Genomic DNA, 15,250 nt, shown 5'->3' on the forward strand with positions numbered 1-15,250 from the left:
AAACACCGTTTGTACATATTGAATTTACTTGATCGTGTTGATATCGTTGTACTCATAACGGCTTTGTTTGGAATTTGACAGTGATATTGTTCTGACTGTAGGCTACTACACTGTGAAGTGTTACAATACTTAGACTTCTTGAATCCCATTTACTGCAAACTGTCCCAAAACGATTGATTAAGCACCTCTATTTCTAATCGCTTGGGAATTTTTGTCTTAAAAGTGGCTCACTCAGCAGATTTAACAGATCATTAATCAAGAGTCTAGACTATTGATGAAATAATCTATTATGCCAAATTCTGTTGCATGGAGGCAAAATTTTAAGAAAATATTATCAATCAATCTTACAATGTCAACACCGATTAACTTGTCTGTTTGCATCTCCGACCCAATGCTGGATTTGTCACCTCACAAGAATGCCTGTTTGTTTTTGTGTCAAAGAAAGGGTCATAACCATCATCTCATAGTGTGGAGACACAAACATGACAAGTCCCACACAAACTCAGTAGCTTGTATGTGCTAAACCTCTATCTGGGACACAGGTGAAACACATCAGACTATCACAAAGGCGGGAAAATAGATAAAGATAGGAAGTAAGAAGACACACGAGGTAAGTAACTTCAAAGTAAAACAGGATATAAACTCCCAAAGTCCTTATGAAGGGCAGATAATAACAGAAACATGGAATCAAACAGTCTTATCGCTTTTGCTCTCTCTCTCTCTCTCTCTTGTTATTCTTCTATCCATTCAAAATCTATATTATTCTATCCGTTTCAGCCAATCCTCTTTTTCACTCCCCAACTCACTGCAAGGGGAAAAAAATACTTTACCTGAATCCTATTCACTGCGTCAGTTCCGTCCTGCTGAACTCTACCTTTCTTGATTTTCATTAAAGGTAAAAGCTCATTATATCCATGCAGCCTGTGGAGCAAGAGACATGTTTGAAGCCTGAACAAGGCTTGACTGTCTCCTGTACTCTAGTGCGTTTAATGGCAAGCTGTCTCATGCAAACTGGGATTAGGTGAGCCAGTGCTTTTTGTATAAGGCACAACCCCTCAGCCAATAACACTTTCTGCTTCATGCCACTACGCCAAAAGAAGGAGAGTAGCTCAGTCTACGAAGGATCATAAACACTTAAAATGCACAATAAAAGACATCGTCCTCCCCTGCAGACACACAAGAACTGTGTAAATTGATGGGAGTGCCAGCCACATGCACTCTGAGTATTTGGATGGTTTAATGTGTGAACATAGCCAGAGATGGTGCGATGCGGTGTCAGGCACTGGTGTTCAACAGCTCCACGAACCTCCGGGTCCCTGTTTTCCTGGGCTGACCTCCTGGTCCAGCTGGACCAGAAGAAAACATGCTTTGAGATATCAATCATTTATATCCCCAGACAAAGCCCTGTATCCAATGCCACATTTGGCATAATCATTTTCATAACCATAACGTAGATAAGAGGAGCTAAATCAAACACAGCCTCTCTCAGAGCATTTAAATGTCTGCCCAACGAAAAGCAAATTGCAGATTCCTTTCATCACGTGAGAGCTTTATGGCGTTAACAAATAAGCAGCCGTTCTCCCATGGAATCAGAGTCGGCCGCTGTCCAAAATGGACGACCTCTCATAGTCCCTAATGTCTCAGAAAACAAAGGAGCATTCAGGAGAGTGAGAACGTACAAACTGTGAACAAAAATACACAGCGAGACACAGTCACTTCCGTCCCTGACCTGTACTGTAGGAGAAACACAAGTCTCCCAAAGTTATTCTTTACTCTGATCATGCATATTTACACAGACATTACTGAGCTCGATTTTTCTGCCAGTTGTTATCTGCCACTACGAGAGAGCATCCCATCATGTGGAGAGAAAAATAAATAAGGCACAGCGTCTAGCTCGGTGTTGCAGGTATTGATGGTCAGGTCGGAGTACTTCCTACAAATACAGTTTACAATAAATTATATAAAAAAAGTTCTCTGTGAAATCCTTTAAACGTTCTCAGTTTTGATCGTATTAAATTCCCAGCAGCTTACAGGAAACTCTCTATCTTGTAATGAAATTTTCTCATAATGGTATTGGATATCTAATAAAATATGTAACAGCCGCTTGCTCAAACAAACCACAGAGCTCACAGAATACACATCTCTGGTACAGACACTTGATACCTGAGGCTCAGATTTGATGAGAGACATGACTTCCTCGTCATCTGAGACTTCAAACCCACCAACTCAGACATACACACAACAAACACTCACACCAAACAATGAGGACATCCTTATTCAAATAAATCACGTCAGGTATGAGTAGTATATTATAAAAAAAAAAGGGGGGGTTGCCCCATACTCATTAATGCACAGGTAAGGATTCCCTGGGCCATCTTCAATGATTATCTATATAAAACGATTCAGCATGATTTTGGGGCAAAAGCATTCTGGTTTTGGTTTCTAGTTCCACCAATCATGTTTGATCAGGCTTTCGTTGACTGCAGGTTAGCAGTCCGTGTGGAAAAGCCAAAGAGGAGGAACACACTGACCTAAATGCAGGTAGATGTTAATAGAGATCAGCCAAAATGGCGTCTGACCATAAAACGCTGACTAAAAGTATCGCTGTTGGTGTTTTGTGTGAAGAAATGTTCGACCTTGAGAAACTAACTGAAAAGATCGCGACAAAAGGAGGATGTAGTCTTAGCCCAAATATCCACTGTCTCCACTGTTTGCCCCAATATTATTACCATTGCCAATTAGTTGTCAGTTGATAGCTGACAGGTTCCAACATTTCCTTGAGGTTGTATTAGGTAGGGTTCATTAATTAATCAATCAGAATAGATTTGCTTAGCGCTTTTCATTCAAACGATCCAACCGAATAAAAGAAAAGTAAATAACAATAACAATACCCCCCACCAATTCACCCCCCTCCATCCACATACATAGTTAGAGATTAACAGGAAGTGAGGAAACACAATCGTAAATCTCATCAATTTGAAATGAGGAAACACCAAAGGCAGGATGGAGAGATTCAATAATAAAGGAGAATCAAAATACAAAAAGGGTGAAAAGCTTTGAGATGAAATATAAAAAAGCGGAGCTATCATTTTGATGGTTTCACTTTTTTATCTTAAAGTGCCATGATAAATGATGATACGGGTCATTTGTATCGAAAAGTCACGTGGTTTTTAAGTTTGAATATATTCTCATATCCCTGACATGCACCTGCTTCATACTAATGCTAAAGACCATTGTTTACATGTGAGCTACAGTGAGCTACATGTTGACTGACTGGGTTTGAGCAGCTATGCTTTAACATGAACACATGATAAACATATGGAGAGAGCAGCAGGGGAACCCCACACAGCGTCTCGTTACGCCCTCACGTCATCACGTCTCCACTTCTCCTCCAGGTCATGGACGTGACGTGCGTCTCAGCTGATCGACAACAGACGTCCAATAACAATAACACAACACATGGCTGAAAAAGAAACTTACCTTCGGTGTTAAAATGAGTAGAATTCATCTGAAGGTCCGAGCTGAGAACAAGTTTGTTTTTAGGACAAACTCGTGGATCAGGAAGCATTTAGCAGCCAGTGTGAGTGGATGAGGGAGAACCACTCCTCCTCCTCCTCCTCTCTCTCTCTCTCTCTAACATCTGGTCCCTGCAGTGACGAAGAACCTCCTCCTCCTCCTCCTACTTCATCCTCCACTCTCACATGTTGCTGCTTTTCATGAGGATTCTCATCTGTATCTTTGAAGCTTCGGCAAACATCAACTCTATAAAATGTGACAGAGCTTCTTTACATCCACACCCGGCCCGACCACGTGATGTCAACACCAGCACGCCACTGCTGTGCCCGCTGGTGATTGGTTAATGAAGCAAACAGCCAACCAATAAACAGAAAACATTACAAGCTGCAATTATGATGTGTATTAATATCTTAATGTGGGATTATGATTTTCATTATTTGCTTTTATTTGCTTCCTCTGTTCAAGTGTCTTTCAGCATTGTTCTAACCACATTGTTTAATAGATATGAATAGATCCACATTATTATTATTATCATTATTAATAATAATATATTGTTAATCATTTTTATACATATATATTTATATAACACGGAAAATACGCTTCTAAAATAGGGCCACTTGTGCAAATTGCAAAAATATAACATATCAATTTAATTTTAATTAAGCAATTGTATAACATTTAACCAACATAATCGTTTAGTATTAAACTAAGTGAATTAAAGGTAAGTGCAACAATTTGTGATCAAGAACAGTGAGCAAGAACAATTATCAACTATATATATATATATACATATATATTAGGGCTTGGCAAGTTAACTAGTTAATTTCGAGTTAACTCATCACTTATTTAACTCAGACAATTATTTTATCTCGCATTAACTCAGGTTTGATAATTTATTGTTTTATTGTGAAAGTCAGGCTTTTATTTTGTAAATGTCTGTTGCTGACTGCTGCGGAACCGGAAGAAAGAAAATAATTGGCGGACAAACAACCATGGATAAGGGTGCGGAGCTTTTACATGGCCATTTTCATTTTAAAGTTCCTCCAGACGGCGGAGTCGACAGAACCAAAGTTATTTGTAGCCACTACCAAGGTGAAATTTCTTATCACCGGAGTACTTCCAGTCTAAAATATCACCTAAATGCAAAACACACAGTTGATATCAGCAAATCACTCAACGAAACAGCGAGCAGAGCGAGCTTCGGCAGACTACGTTAGACGCAGGGAGGAGTATAGATAATGCCCTGGCACTGGCATTGAGCTTTAATTTTGTATTTGCTTTGATAACATTGTTAAGTTGAGATTTACACTGAATGTTTTATTTAACTGCTACTGTATTAAATGCTGATGTTAAAAGTGTTTGCACAACAAATGTTATGGCACTTTCGTTCATATGGCAGAACATTGAAAATAAAATTGCGCTATACACTTCTTTTTAATTCATTATTGGATTTTACGTATACAAATGCGATTAATCGTGATTAATCAGGGAAATCATGCGATTAATCGCGATTAAAACTTTTAATCGTTGCCCAGCCCTAATATATATATGTACATCTTGATAACAGTTTTGTTCATATCATATCTAGATTTATTTTACTGTCTTGTACTGACAAACAGAAAAATCATACATGGATGTAGAAGGTCGATCTATTTTTTTTATGCATCCAAAAAAAGTACACAGAATTCCCTTTAATCGTAGGGAAGAGTTCAACAGTTCAACAGAACAAAAAGCCAATGATTAAAACAAAGCTTTTGAGCAGCTTGTTATCTTTGACCCAGGAAACGCTTAATTTACTGACTTCATCCCAATCCCAAAAACTGACATTCAGCAGCTCATGCTGTTTTATGATGCATGTAACAGTTGCTGTAAGGTCCAAGACATGCTGTCTGTATGTGTTGCTGCTAAAAACAGCAGCACTTATAGAATCCCCATGTGTATAAAGCTGAACATTCTGTGCTCACATGTAACAGGAAACCAAGTCATATTTCTAAAGGCAAAGTTTGCGTGCTTTGCTTGTGTTCCTTGGGAATATTCTGCCAAAAAAGTATATTGTGTAAACTGTGACCGTGTGGCTCTGCTGTAATCTGCCCACAAGCTGTGGTGGTATGTGTCTCCCAAAGATGAACAATTGCAGATTTATTATCCTGGATTCACATTGTGTTTGGATAGTTGTGCTTAAACTAATAATTCAATTAATCTTTACATGTCCTAAGATAACTCCTCAGATCTCGTTAAACGTTTGAGGTCGGGGGGGGTTGGTATCTGCAACAAGAGTCAGACATGTATCAGAGGTTGGTACTTGCATATTGCAGCAGATGCCAATGGAGCTGCAGGGAACGCTGAGCCGCTGAGAGAGGCAGCCAGAGATACACCGCCTGGTCCCTGTCCATCACTCCACTCCCTCTGCCCAAACATGCATTCTGCTTCCAAACTATCTCATCCCTCCATCTATCAGTCATTTCTGTTTTCAGCAGGTTATCTCAGAGGTAGTCCGTCGCCATGGTAACCACTCCAGCCCCTGGAATGAGCCCAGGGTTGTAAAAAGTGAAGCGCAAAAAGACAGGTAATGTCTGTTTCCTTCCAAGTTCAAGATTTAATGGAGCAGTCACTGGGGGCAAGGGGGGGGGGGGTGGGGTTTGAAGACAGTCGTCCAAGCCAACATTTGAACTCGGCTAAATCAAGATTATTTTAAAGCGAAGGACCCACTGGTCTATCCCATGAAATTTAGCCTGGCTTGGAGTGGAATTTTAAAGGGGAGTAAATGGACTTTAACACGGCCTCCAAAGGAGAGAGAGAAAAAACAAAAGCTGAGTAAGAGAGGAGAGGAAAACGACAGAGGCAGAGAGGGGAATGGACAAGGCAGTTTAAAGTGGGGTCAGAGACAGCAACATCAGACTGAAGGGAAACAAGAGGAGGCAGCCAAGACCGTCAATGTTGTTTTATCAAGTTCATTGTGTTGCCTGGTTCTTTCCACAACTCCAAAATACACTATTACATCACAGCGAGCATGGGAAACTTCCCCAAACCAGCACACAGCCTCCGAGTGTCTCGCTTATCTCTTCTCTCGATGGCTGCAAAGAAATATTATTCATCATTAGAGGAGCATTGCTCCAGCATAACCCGTCAATACATACTCTCTCTGGTTCTGCTGTCAGATAAAAATAACTACACAGTGGACACATTGTGGAGGTTAAAAGTGATTTCAGCTCAGAAACTGTTAGACTGTGGCCGACATATTAATTTCAGTCTTATGGCAAAAATCTAGCCTTTTTTTCGCTGTCTATTTTGTGAAGATCGCTGACAGTACAGTAGCCCAATCTTATGGTTGTTGAAGTTAACATGATACATATTTACTAGCTCAACATGAAACAAGACCTCAAAACCAAAGTATTATATCATGCTCTTCTCAATTGTCTATTTGTGGCAGATGAAAGCAAAGTCATGTCTCGGAAAACTTTGAAGACACTTTGATGACCAGGGCCAATTGAAATAAAGAGAAAATAGAGGAAGAAACCAAAATAAAAAGACAATTTTATGGCAACCACAAACATGTTTTATTCACTTGAATGTATCTTTCACTCAGACTGGGGGAAATAAACAACTTCATGGTTTTCTTGGTATTCTACAAGTGACTTGTACTGTCTACCACTGGCACCATCTCTTCCATTTCATGGTGTTCTACCTCTGAAATTAAAGCTCCCAGAGAATTACGGCACATCATGATTAGATAAATCAAAGAAAGCTGTGGGGCTAAAGTAATATGAAAACAAGCTGAACAAAGTAAAGGAAGGAAACGCTCACAGCTGGGAGACGCAGTATGGGCTAATGCATGGAGAGTGACAGGAAACACAACTAAGAGTATCTGTCCTCAGCTGAATCTGCTTTCCACTGCAGCCCACTGTGACGACGAGGAGAAAAAGAGCACAGAGCTGGTTGTTTGAGTCGGGATTCAGACTAACCCTCGCAGGGGTTTCAGGGTTAGCCAAGCAGCTTAGCTCCAAAGTTGATGTAAACAAGTGTGTGCTGATGAAGTGGCAGGTCGATGGTGTGCATACTGCAGCATCCTCCCTGGATAGACAGTAATCCCACTGTGTATGCTGCACTGGCCACGTTCGTCTGGTGATGAAAACACTAGAAAGAGCACGGTGGATTTTTGGAGCATCGTGTTCTCTTCCGAGTTCTCAGTGAACATTTTCACACTATGACATCGAGTTGGTAGAGAAGTGAGCAGTTTGCAGGGTGAGAACAAAAAAACTGAAAAAGATGCATCTTCCCTCGGTTTCATCAGCGACCTTCAGTGTTTATAAAAGTTTTCTGACTTGACTGCTCCTCAGACTATATGGATTTGTTGACTCCCAATCTTCCACTCAGCCTCGCCGGGCCTTGCTGCACGGCAGAGTTCTGGACTGCGTTGACCCAGCTGTTGGGATCTCAGGTGGCAACAGAACTGACAATCTCCATCACCTCGCCATTCTCGCCCTTGATGGCACCCTGGATGGCCTCCTTCACCTCCATCTCCGCCGCCAGGGCTGGAGTCAGCTCAGCAGCCTGGGCCACATAAAAAGAGAGGAGAGGGAAAACAATGAGAAAACAACTAATTATGTAGCATCCTGCTTGAGCTAATTAGGCAACCTCGAAAAAAAACCTGCAACGCAAAAGGAAATGTATTTCCTGTGAACTAACAGATGGAGAAGGAGCTTTATTACAGCTCCTGGCTCTGTGTCATTGTGGGAGACAGAGGGATGACGAGAAGGAGATCAGAGAGGAGATATAGGAGGGAGAAGAAAGAGGACGGCGGTGAAAGGAATGAGAAAAGAAGCAGAGTGATCGGTGGTTGACAGGAGATGAGCTTTTTGTCCGTTAATGCTCGTTGACTGCGTCTGAGCTCGGTGTCAGACAGAGCGAGGTATTGTGTGGGTAAAAAGCTCTTAAAGGATGAGAGGTTCATGACTCAGCCCTGGATGATGACCACGAAGAGTGACTCACTCCTTCCTGAAACGCACGCCAAAGGTTCCCTCAAACACACCTGCAGCATCTAATCCTCCCTCCAGTCCAGCATGTTGTCACTAGAAAACAGCCCTGACTGGAGCACAGCTGCACCACGGCAGCACACAACCATGAAACAACAGGCCCACACTGTAAACACTGGGGGTGCAGAGGCTCATTCACAGATCCATTCTTTTTTTTCAAGGAGCGTTTCCACATGTTTACCTGTCATAACATAGGCCTTGCTCTCTGTTTGAAAGTACTGAAAGATAATGGAACCATTGCTTTGAATGGTGTTATCACAGAACTGCTCTGGCATTTTTCAAAGGCTCTCAGATCTCTGGTCCCGACTTTGGACCTGGAGATAAATCACCTGGAGTCCCAATTCAGCCACATATTTTAACCATCTTGCAGAAATGCCCCGTGGAAATATCAGTGTGTATTTCCCCCTACTTCATCTCGCATGTGTAATGGAAACTATTATATAAGAGGGGGGGGGGGATGCAGAGATAAATAAATACAAAAGCTTAAGTAATTTTTCAAGAACTTGTAAGAACGGTTCCGTGTGCCTGGAAACAGATGTGAGCAATTCTCTCGATTTAACACTTTTGAGAAACAGGGGGGAAAAGAACAGCGCTGACCTTGTTCTGAACTTTGAGCAGCAAGTCAGCTATGCTTACACGCTGGATCATCAAGACCCAACTGTGACAATAAGCCACCCTGTGCCAGCCAATCAGGCCGAGCACGTTTGTTCCCCAACGGCCACTTGACTCTGATTCTTTACAAAGCATTTTAACTGAAAAGTTACACTTTTTATGAAGCGTTCAAATTGGTCTGCGCTGTTCTGTATCTTTTGAGTTCCTTTCGTTATAACACATTATTCACCTTGGCCGAGGAGGCTTTGTTTTCATCTGCGTTTGTTTATTTGTTTGTTAACAGTATTACGCAAAAAATTACTCACTGATTTTCAGGAAATCTTGTGGAGGGGTGGGGCATGAGCAGAGGAAGAACCCTTTAAAGTTTTGAATGGCTCCAGATAATCGGGCGGACCCAGGATTTTTCTTCACTTTCTTTAACATGGTGAGAGAGGGTGTTAACCTTGGTGGAAGTAAATACTCCCTGAGCACCCTTCTAGCCTGTCATGTTATTTGTTTATTGTCTGGATAGATCAACGCAGGCTCTTACTGTTACTTTAATGTATGCTGAGAAAAAAAAAAGTCTACATAAACATGTAGGATGGATCTTGTGTTTAAGCACCAGCCTCTTTTCTCAGCACATTAAGATCTTGCATTTGATGTGTGATGAAAACCTTCAATAGGGAGTTTAAATTCTGTTTGATCAATGGACGTCACATTGCTAACAGGCGGTTTCATACTGTCCCGGACGACATCCCAGTGCCCTCAATGAACCAGAAGTCCATTGAGCAGAGAGCTGATGACTGATCAGACCTCTGTAAACTTTGTTGATTTCTGTCAAGATCTGTGTACAGTGGAGCCCTGGAAAAATGAGACTTAAAAAAAAAAATTCAAACAAATCAGTTGAGTAAACAAACAGTTTGATTGCTTACTGCACCGAGTAAAATTGGGCACAGATTAAAATACAGTGCATGGGGTGGCAATAACTGTGCATGCTCATGAATGCACAAACGAATAGTGTTTAAGGGTCTATCAGTATTGTGTATGATCTACACCCAAAACATTTAATTGACATAGTTAGCTTTAACCACCTCCACTCTCAACGGGGCAAGGAACCAATTACCAAGACAACTACAGACAACAAACGGACAACAAACGGACAATGAGTCTTACTGAGAAGACAAAGTCTCAACAGGGGAATGCCAAAACCTGATGTGAGGCCAGTCAGCACATTTGCTCTCCGCATGTCTTGCACGGAGGTGAATATAATCTATTACACTACACTGGTCTGCAAGGAGATAATATCAGGACAGGACTGGTATTTAACACAGAACTACATCCTCTGAAGTTCTCTCTGTTTATACAATAACAACACTACAAAGACCCGACTCACATCAGGTCCAGACACTTTTTTTGTGACTTGAGGGAAAGAAGCTGCAAAGAGAAAATAATATTTGACATGTTGGAGCAGAACAAAAGCAGAGAGAACAATGGAAAAGTGCTGTTCTTAAATATTCCTCGCAGAGTTTAAGTGACCACTTCAAAGAAGGCTGTGCCATGTGCACCATCCTGATTCCACATGTGGCTGTTGCTCAACACACTCAATGATCCAGGGATTTCAGGCAAATCTACTAATTACAACTATTCTCCTTTTACAGTGTTAAATTACTGTTTGTCCAGGCACCTGTCATGACTGAAAGATAAGTGCTTTTAATTTAAGCTGAAAAATGACAACAGGAGAAAAACAGACTCATTGTACCTGTAAGTAGTTTGGCTAAATTGCTCAAATTGCACTCATATTTCTATTTGAACATTACCGTAATTAAGAATGAGATATTTCAGGATATATTAAGCCTCATTATGAAGCTAATCAAACAATTATAGTACAAAAAGAAGGGAAGCGCCAACCACCAGATTCTTTGGCTCATTGTCAGCTCTTTCATCTTAAAAAAAAAAGAAAAGAATAGAGAGCGATTACACAAGTAAAAAATCTAATAAATTGAGTCCTAAAATTTAAGTAAATACAGAAATGGTGAGTTCTGTATACAAAAATGTTTAGCTATCGGCCATTGCTGTAAAGTGTATTTTTTTATCTTAAAAGAACATGCATTTTTCATTTGTGACATATTTTAGATCAAAATCAGTTTTGGGAGCTTAACACAAGCACAATGAACCACTGTTCCAATTGGACGGCTGTGCAGCGTTGAAAACCGAGGGGCTGGGCGAGGAGGTGACCGGCCGTCAAAGCGCTTCAACACTTGGATGAGCATGACATTTTCTACATGTTGAAAACACAACATCCAGCTTATTAAATAAGTTTTAAAAAGTACAAAGCTGTGTTCTTCATTTTGGGCGATAACTACAAGCTTAAAAGAACATTATAGCAAGAAATATTCCCTCACTGAGCTGAGACGTTAGTTTCTTCTGCCGCCACTGGCAGAGAGGCACAGACTTGATGTATAGTTTTGCCAAGTTTAATAAAAATCTCTTTCAGATTTCCTGTCAGTCTTTAATGACTTAAGGTGGTGTGGTCTTGTTGTTTGTTTGGAATGACGACATTTTGATTCAGCTGCACAGGTAATTGTGTGGCTCTGACTGGCATCTCCTCAAGAAACAGCTGATGAGGTTCATTAGTTTTTGCTCCACTTCACATACCAGGCTAACTAAAAAAAAGCAGTTTCCAAGGAATTAAGCCGAATGTGGATTGGTTAAAAAACTCAAGCAGATTAGTATGCTTTCTATCAAAGTAACGATAGCCACATACTCCCGCACATGGATTGTATTTAATTTGTGTGTATTTATGTTACCTGTACTGCAGCTGTGTGATCTGTGACAGGGGCCAGTTGGACATACTGCACTTGGATGTCAGGCGGGAGAGAGGAGCCCTCTACAGCTGTGGCCCCTCCATCAGCGGATGCCACCGCTATCAGCTGAGCTCCACGCAGCACCTACGACCCACAGGGAAGGAAAAGAACAGAGGAAAGTTGATTAGCATCACTGGCATTTTCTGTCCATTTTCAACTTCATCAGTCAATTAATCTTTAGTTATTTTTCAAATGGCCTCCATCATCAGATCCATCCAGTCCTGCAATGATCTATAGCCCACACCACTGGAAAGAAAACCAAATAAACACAAACTGCAAAAGGCCTCATTTGTCTGCGATCTGGTATATTCATGTTCTTTTATTGTTTACAGCTATTTATGTGCATAAGCATGGTATTCTACACACACACTCACACAAACAGCTTTGTGGGGAGGCAAGAGTCATGTGTTGGTATCAGAGTGATGCAAATAAACATTTCAGCTGTGCTGTTTTCACTCCTTCACAACCCACCGTCTCTTTATACATTGACTTGGAGAGGAAAATTATGGTCCGTTCAATTCAATTAATGTTATAAGCTTTGCTTTCCTGGATGCATAACTTGATATTCTAGTTAGGTGGTTTTTATTTGCTCTCATTTCATTATATAGACAAAACTGGCAGAGACTGGCTTGTGAGACATCACAGGGGAATTCTATTCTCCCACAGTGTTGAAATTCCGCCAGGAGACATTGGAGCTGTGCGGATTCGATGCACTAATTACAGAGCAGTAAAGAGCAACTGGAGTGTTGAAGAGTAATCCTATAGTTCGTCGAGCTTGTTCCTATACGGAGACTGTGACCACAAACTCACACTGGACTTGCATGTATATGCACTTGTGCGAGGTCACACACAAACACACATGCACACGCTCTGGGATTAGCCGAGTATGTTGTTAATTTGGATAGCATAACTCCCATGTGACAACAGACACACAAATTAACATACAATTATCCTGTCAACAAAAACACATAGTAAGACGGATGGAGGAAAACATTTCCTCGGCTTTGTTTGTACTTATTCATTTTAATTCGACAAAGGTCGCAGACCACACGACTTCCCTCCAGTGTGGCCCACAGCTTTCCAGCAGTACATTTCTCAGAGGGGGGGATTACTGGTTTGAAATAAAGGGTATTCCCACATGAACCGACAGCATGTTCTCATTTAGAGTTTTTTTCCTTCTTCAATCTCATGGCTATGAAATGAACACAGGCCCCTTTAGTGTCTCCTGCCTGGCAGTATTCATTTGTATGTTGTCTTTCTGGGCTTTTTCTACGATGTTATGTGAGGTCTCTGTCTCCAGCTCAATCTTCCTCCAGCTGCACTGGGTGCTGGGACTGGCTGAGACATGCTGAACTGACATTAAAAATTTAAAGGAGAATATGCGAGCCTGCAGAAAAACCCAAACCTCACAAACCTCAATTACAGATGATGTTTGTTGCCCCCTAACCCCAGAGTCCCACACTGCCTCCCCAACCCTGAGTTCTACCTTTGCTTTGAAGTTGTGAGTGAAGTGATGGGCCCAGAAGCTTCAGTTACCCACCCCCCTGGTATCCGCCAGTTTGCCTCTTAATCGCACAGACTTTGCCAGTTTCACCATAAAATGTGCCGCCTCATCACCACAATGTGCCAGGCTCGGCAGGCCCTATGGAAGTTATTAGCCTAAGAAGTCTGTCTGACTCACCCGATCCGACAACCAGGACACTTCACAGACATGGATTGAGGGCGAACGAGTTCCACTCCAAATACAGCAGAAGACTCAACAGTTGAGCTGGTTTAAATGAATCATTGTTTGATGACCCTTTAGACATTCTTGATTTAATTAAAGGATAAGCCTGGAGGGTTGGGTTGGTGTAAACAGACGACGAAAAGGAAATATGTGTCATTGCTTTCTGAGAGAATAAGGACCAAAGATCGATACCACTCTTATTCCTGTGCACGTTGTTGTGATGCAATCGGTCTTCAAATGCAGCCTCTGAAGGATGCATCCCCTGAATTGGCATACAGCTTTTATGCCAAGCTAAGCTTACAAACTCCTGCCACCATCATTTCCAAACTGTCAAACTTTTCCTCTAAGGCTAGTATACAGCAAATGGTTTAAGTGGGCATTGGTCCATACAGGCTAAATCTATCCCAAAGGTACTGAGTCATTTTATTGAGTACAGTGAGAAACTTAACACACAACCAGCTGTTTAAGAGTTTCTTCATTGCTGACATCCATAGAGAAGCATGGTTATCTCCACATTTCATCAGACCATCATTACATATCAGACTCCAAACATGGTTTCTGCCAAGTGCTTGTCTCTCTGCAGTCGAGTGTGTGTGTGTGTGTGTGTGTGTGTGTGAGTGTGTGTGTGTGTGTGTGTCAGAGAGAGTGTAAGCTCAATCATGATGAGGAGTCTATACTGTCCAACTAATGTATCTAAATGTGCAATTACCAACGTTCAAATGATGCTATGGTTGACACTTGAGATTTTTCAAACACTTGTCTCGCTCAATTAGATTCTCAACCTCCATTTGAGAGCAGTTTGCATTCTCAGCTGTGAGGAGCGGCACACAGAGGCTCACTAAAGCATTAACAGAGTTGGAACAGTCTGTGAGATCTTGGCAGCGAATACACAGGAACTTCTCGGGACCTACATCCTGTCCCAGGACTTGCTCTGTCAGAACAACTCGTCTCCAGTGCTTGGACAAAATATTGTCTTGCTTGGCTTTAGTGTCAGTCGAAAACAATCAAAGACAAAGAAAACCTATGTACCAAAAAAATGTACATCCATTTCACAGAAGCTGCCCTGAGAGTGTAGTGAAAGTGTAGTCAGAGTGTAGTGAGGGTGTACTGAGAGTGTAGTGAGAGTGTGCCCCCCTCGAGGATAAATAAATAATTTGTTGTCTATGATAACCTTGAGGTTGGAAAATCGTATAAAACACTGTCGACCTCTATTAAGTGAATCTGTGGGTTCTGAAATAATTATCTCTCATTCAGCTGGTAGGGGATCATTATTAAGCTGGTTGGCAATGATGCAAAAACAAAAGTAATTGCTAAATCGTATAAAGGAAAGGTTTTATGAGGTAGAAAACGAGTCTAAAATTGTTAGTAGAAAATAACTTATTGTAAAGCCAGGTGAGAAATATTTGAGGGGGCAGCCCTGGAGCAGAGAAGTTCCCTGACAATGGGAAAACTTTACAGCCTTGCTTTGATTGCCTAACTGCGTCAGTGTGCAGCAAGGAGCAGGGCTGACTCACTTATAA

General features: G+C 41.4%; 1 protein-coding gene across 3 annotated transcripts in view; it reads right to left on the bottom strand.

Moving 5' to 3' along the window:
* Positions 1 to 7,049: 7,049 nt before the first annotated feature.
* The window catches only part of banp (BTG3 associated nuclear protein), a 31,984-nt gene continuing 23,783 nt past the window's right edge, over positions 7,050 to 15,250 (bottom strand). For all 3 annotated transcript variants that reach the window (XM_061076301.1, XM_061076302.1, XM_061076303.1), the window contains 2 exons: positions 11,948 to 12,088; positions 7,050 to 8,067 (listed from right to left, as the gene is read on the bottom strand). In XM_061076301.1, the coding sequence (XP_060932284.1) occupies positions 7,951 to 8,067; positions 11,948 to 12,088 (258 nt within the window). In that variant the 3' untranslated portion in view covers positions 7,050 to 7,950. The remainder of the gene's footprint in view (positions 8,068 to 11,947; positions 12,089 to 15,250) is intronic.

Source organism: Limanda limanda, chromosome 8 (genome assembly GCF_963576545.1).
Source record: "Limanda limanda chromosome 8, fLimLim1.1, whole genome shotgun sequence".
Taxonomy (NCBI): Eukaryota; Metazoa; Chordata; class Actinopteri; order Pleuronectiformes; family Pleuronectidae; genus Limanda; species Limanda limanda.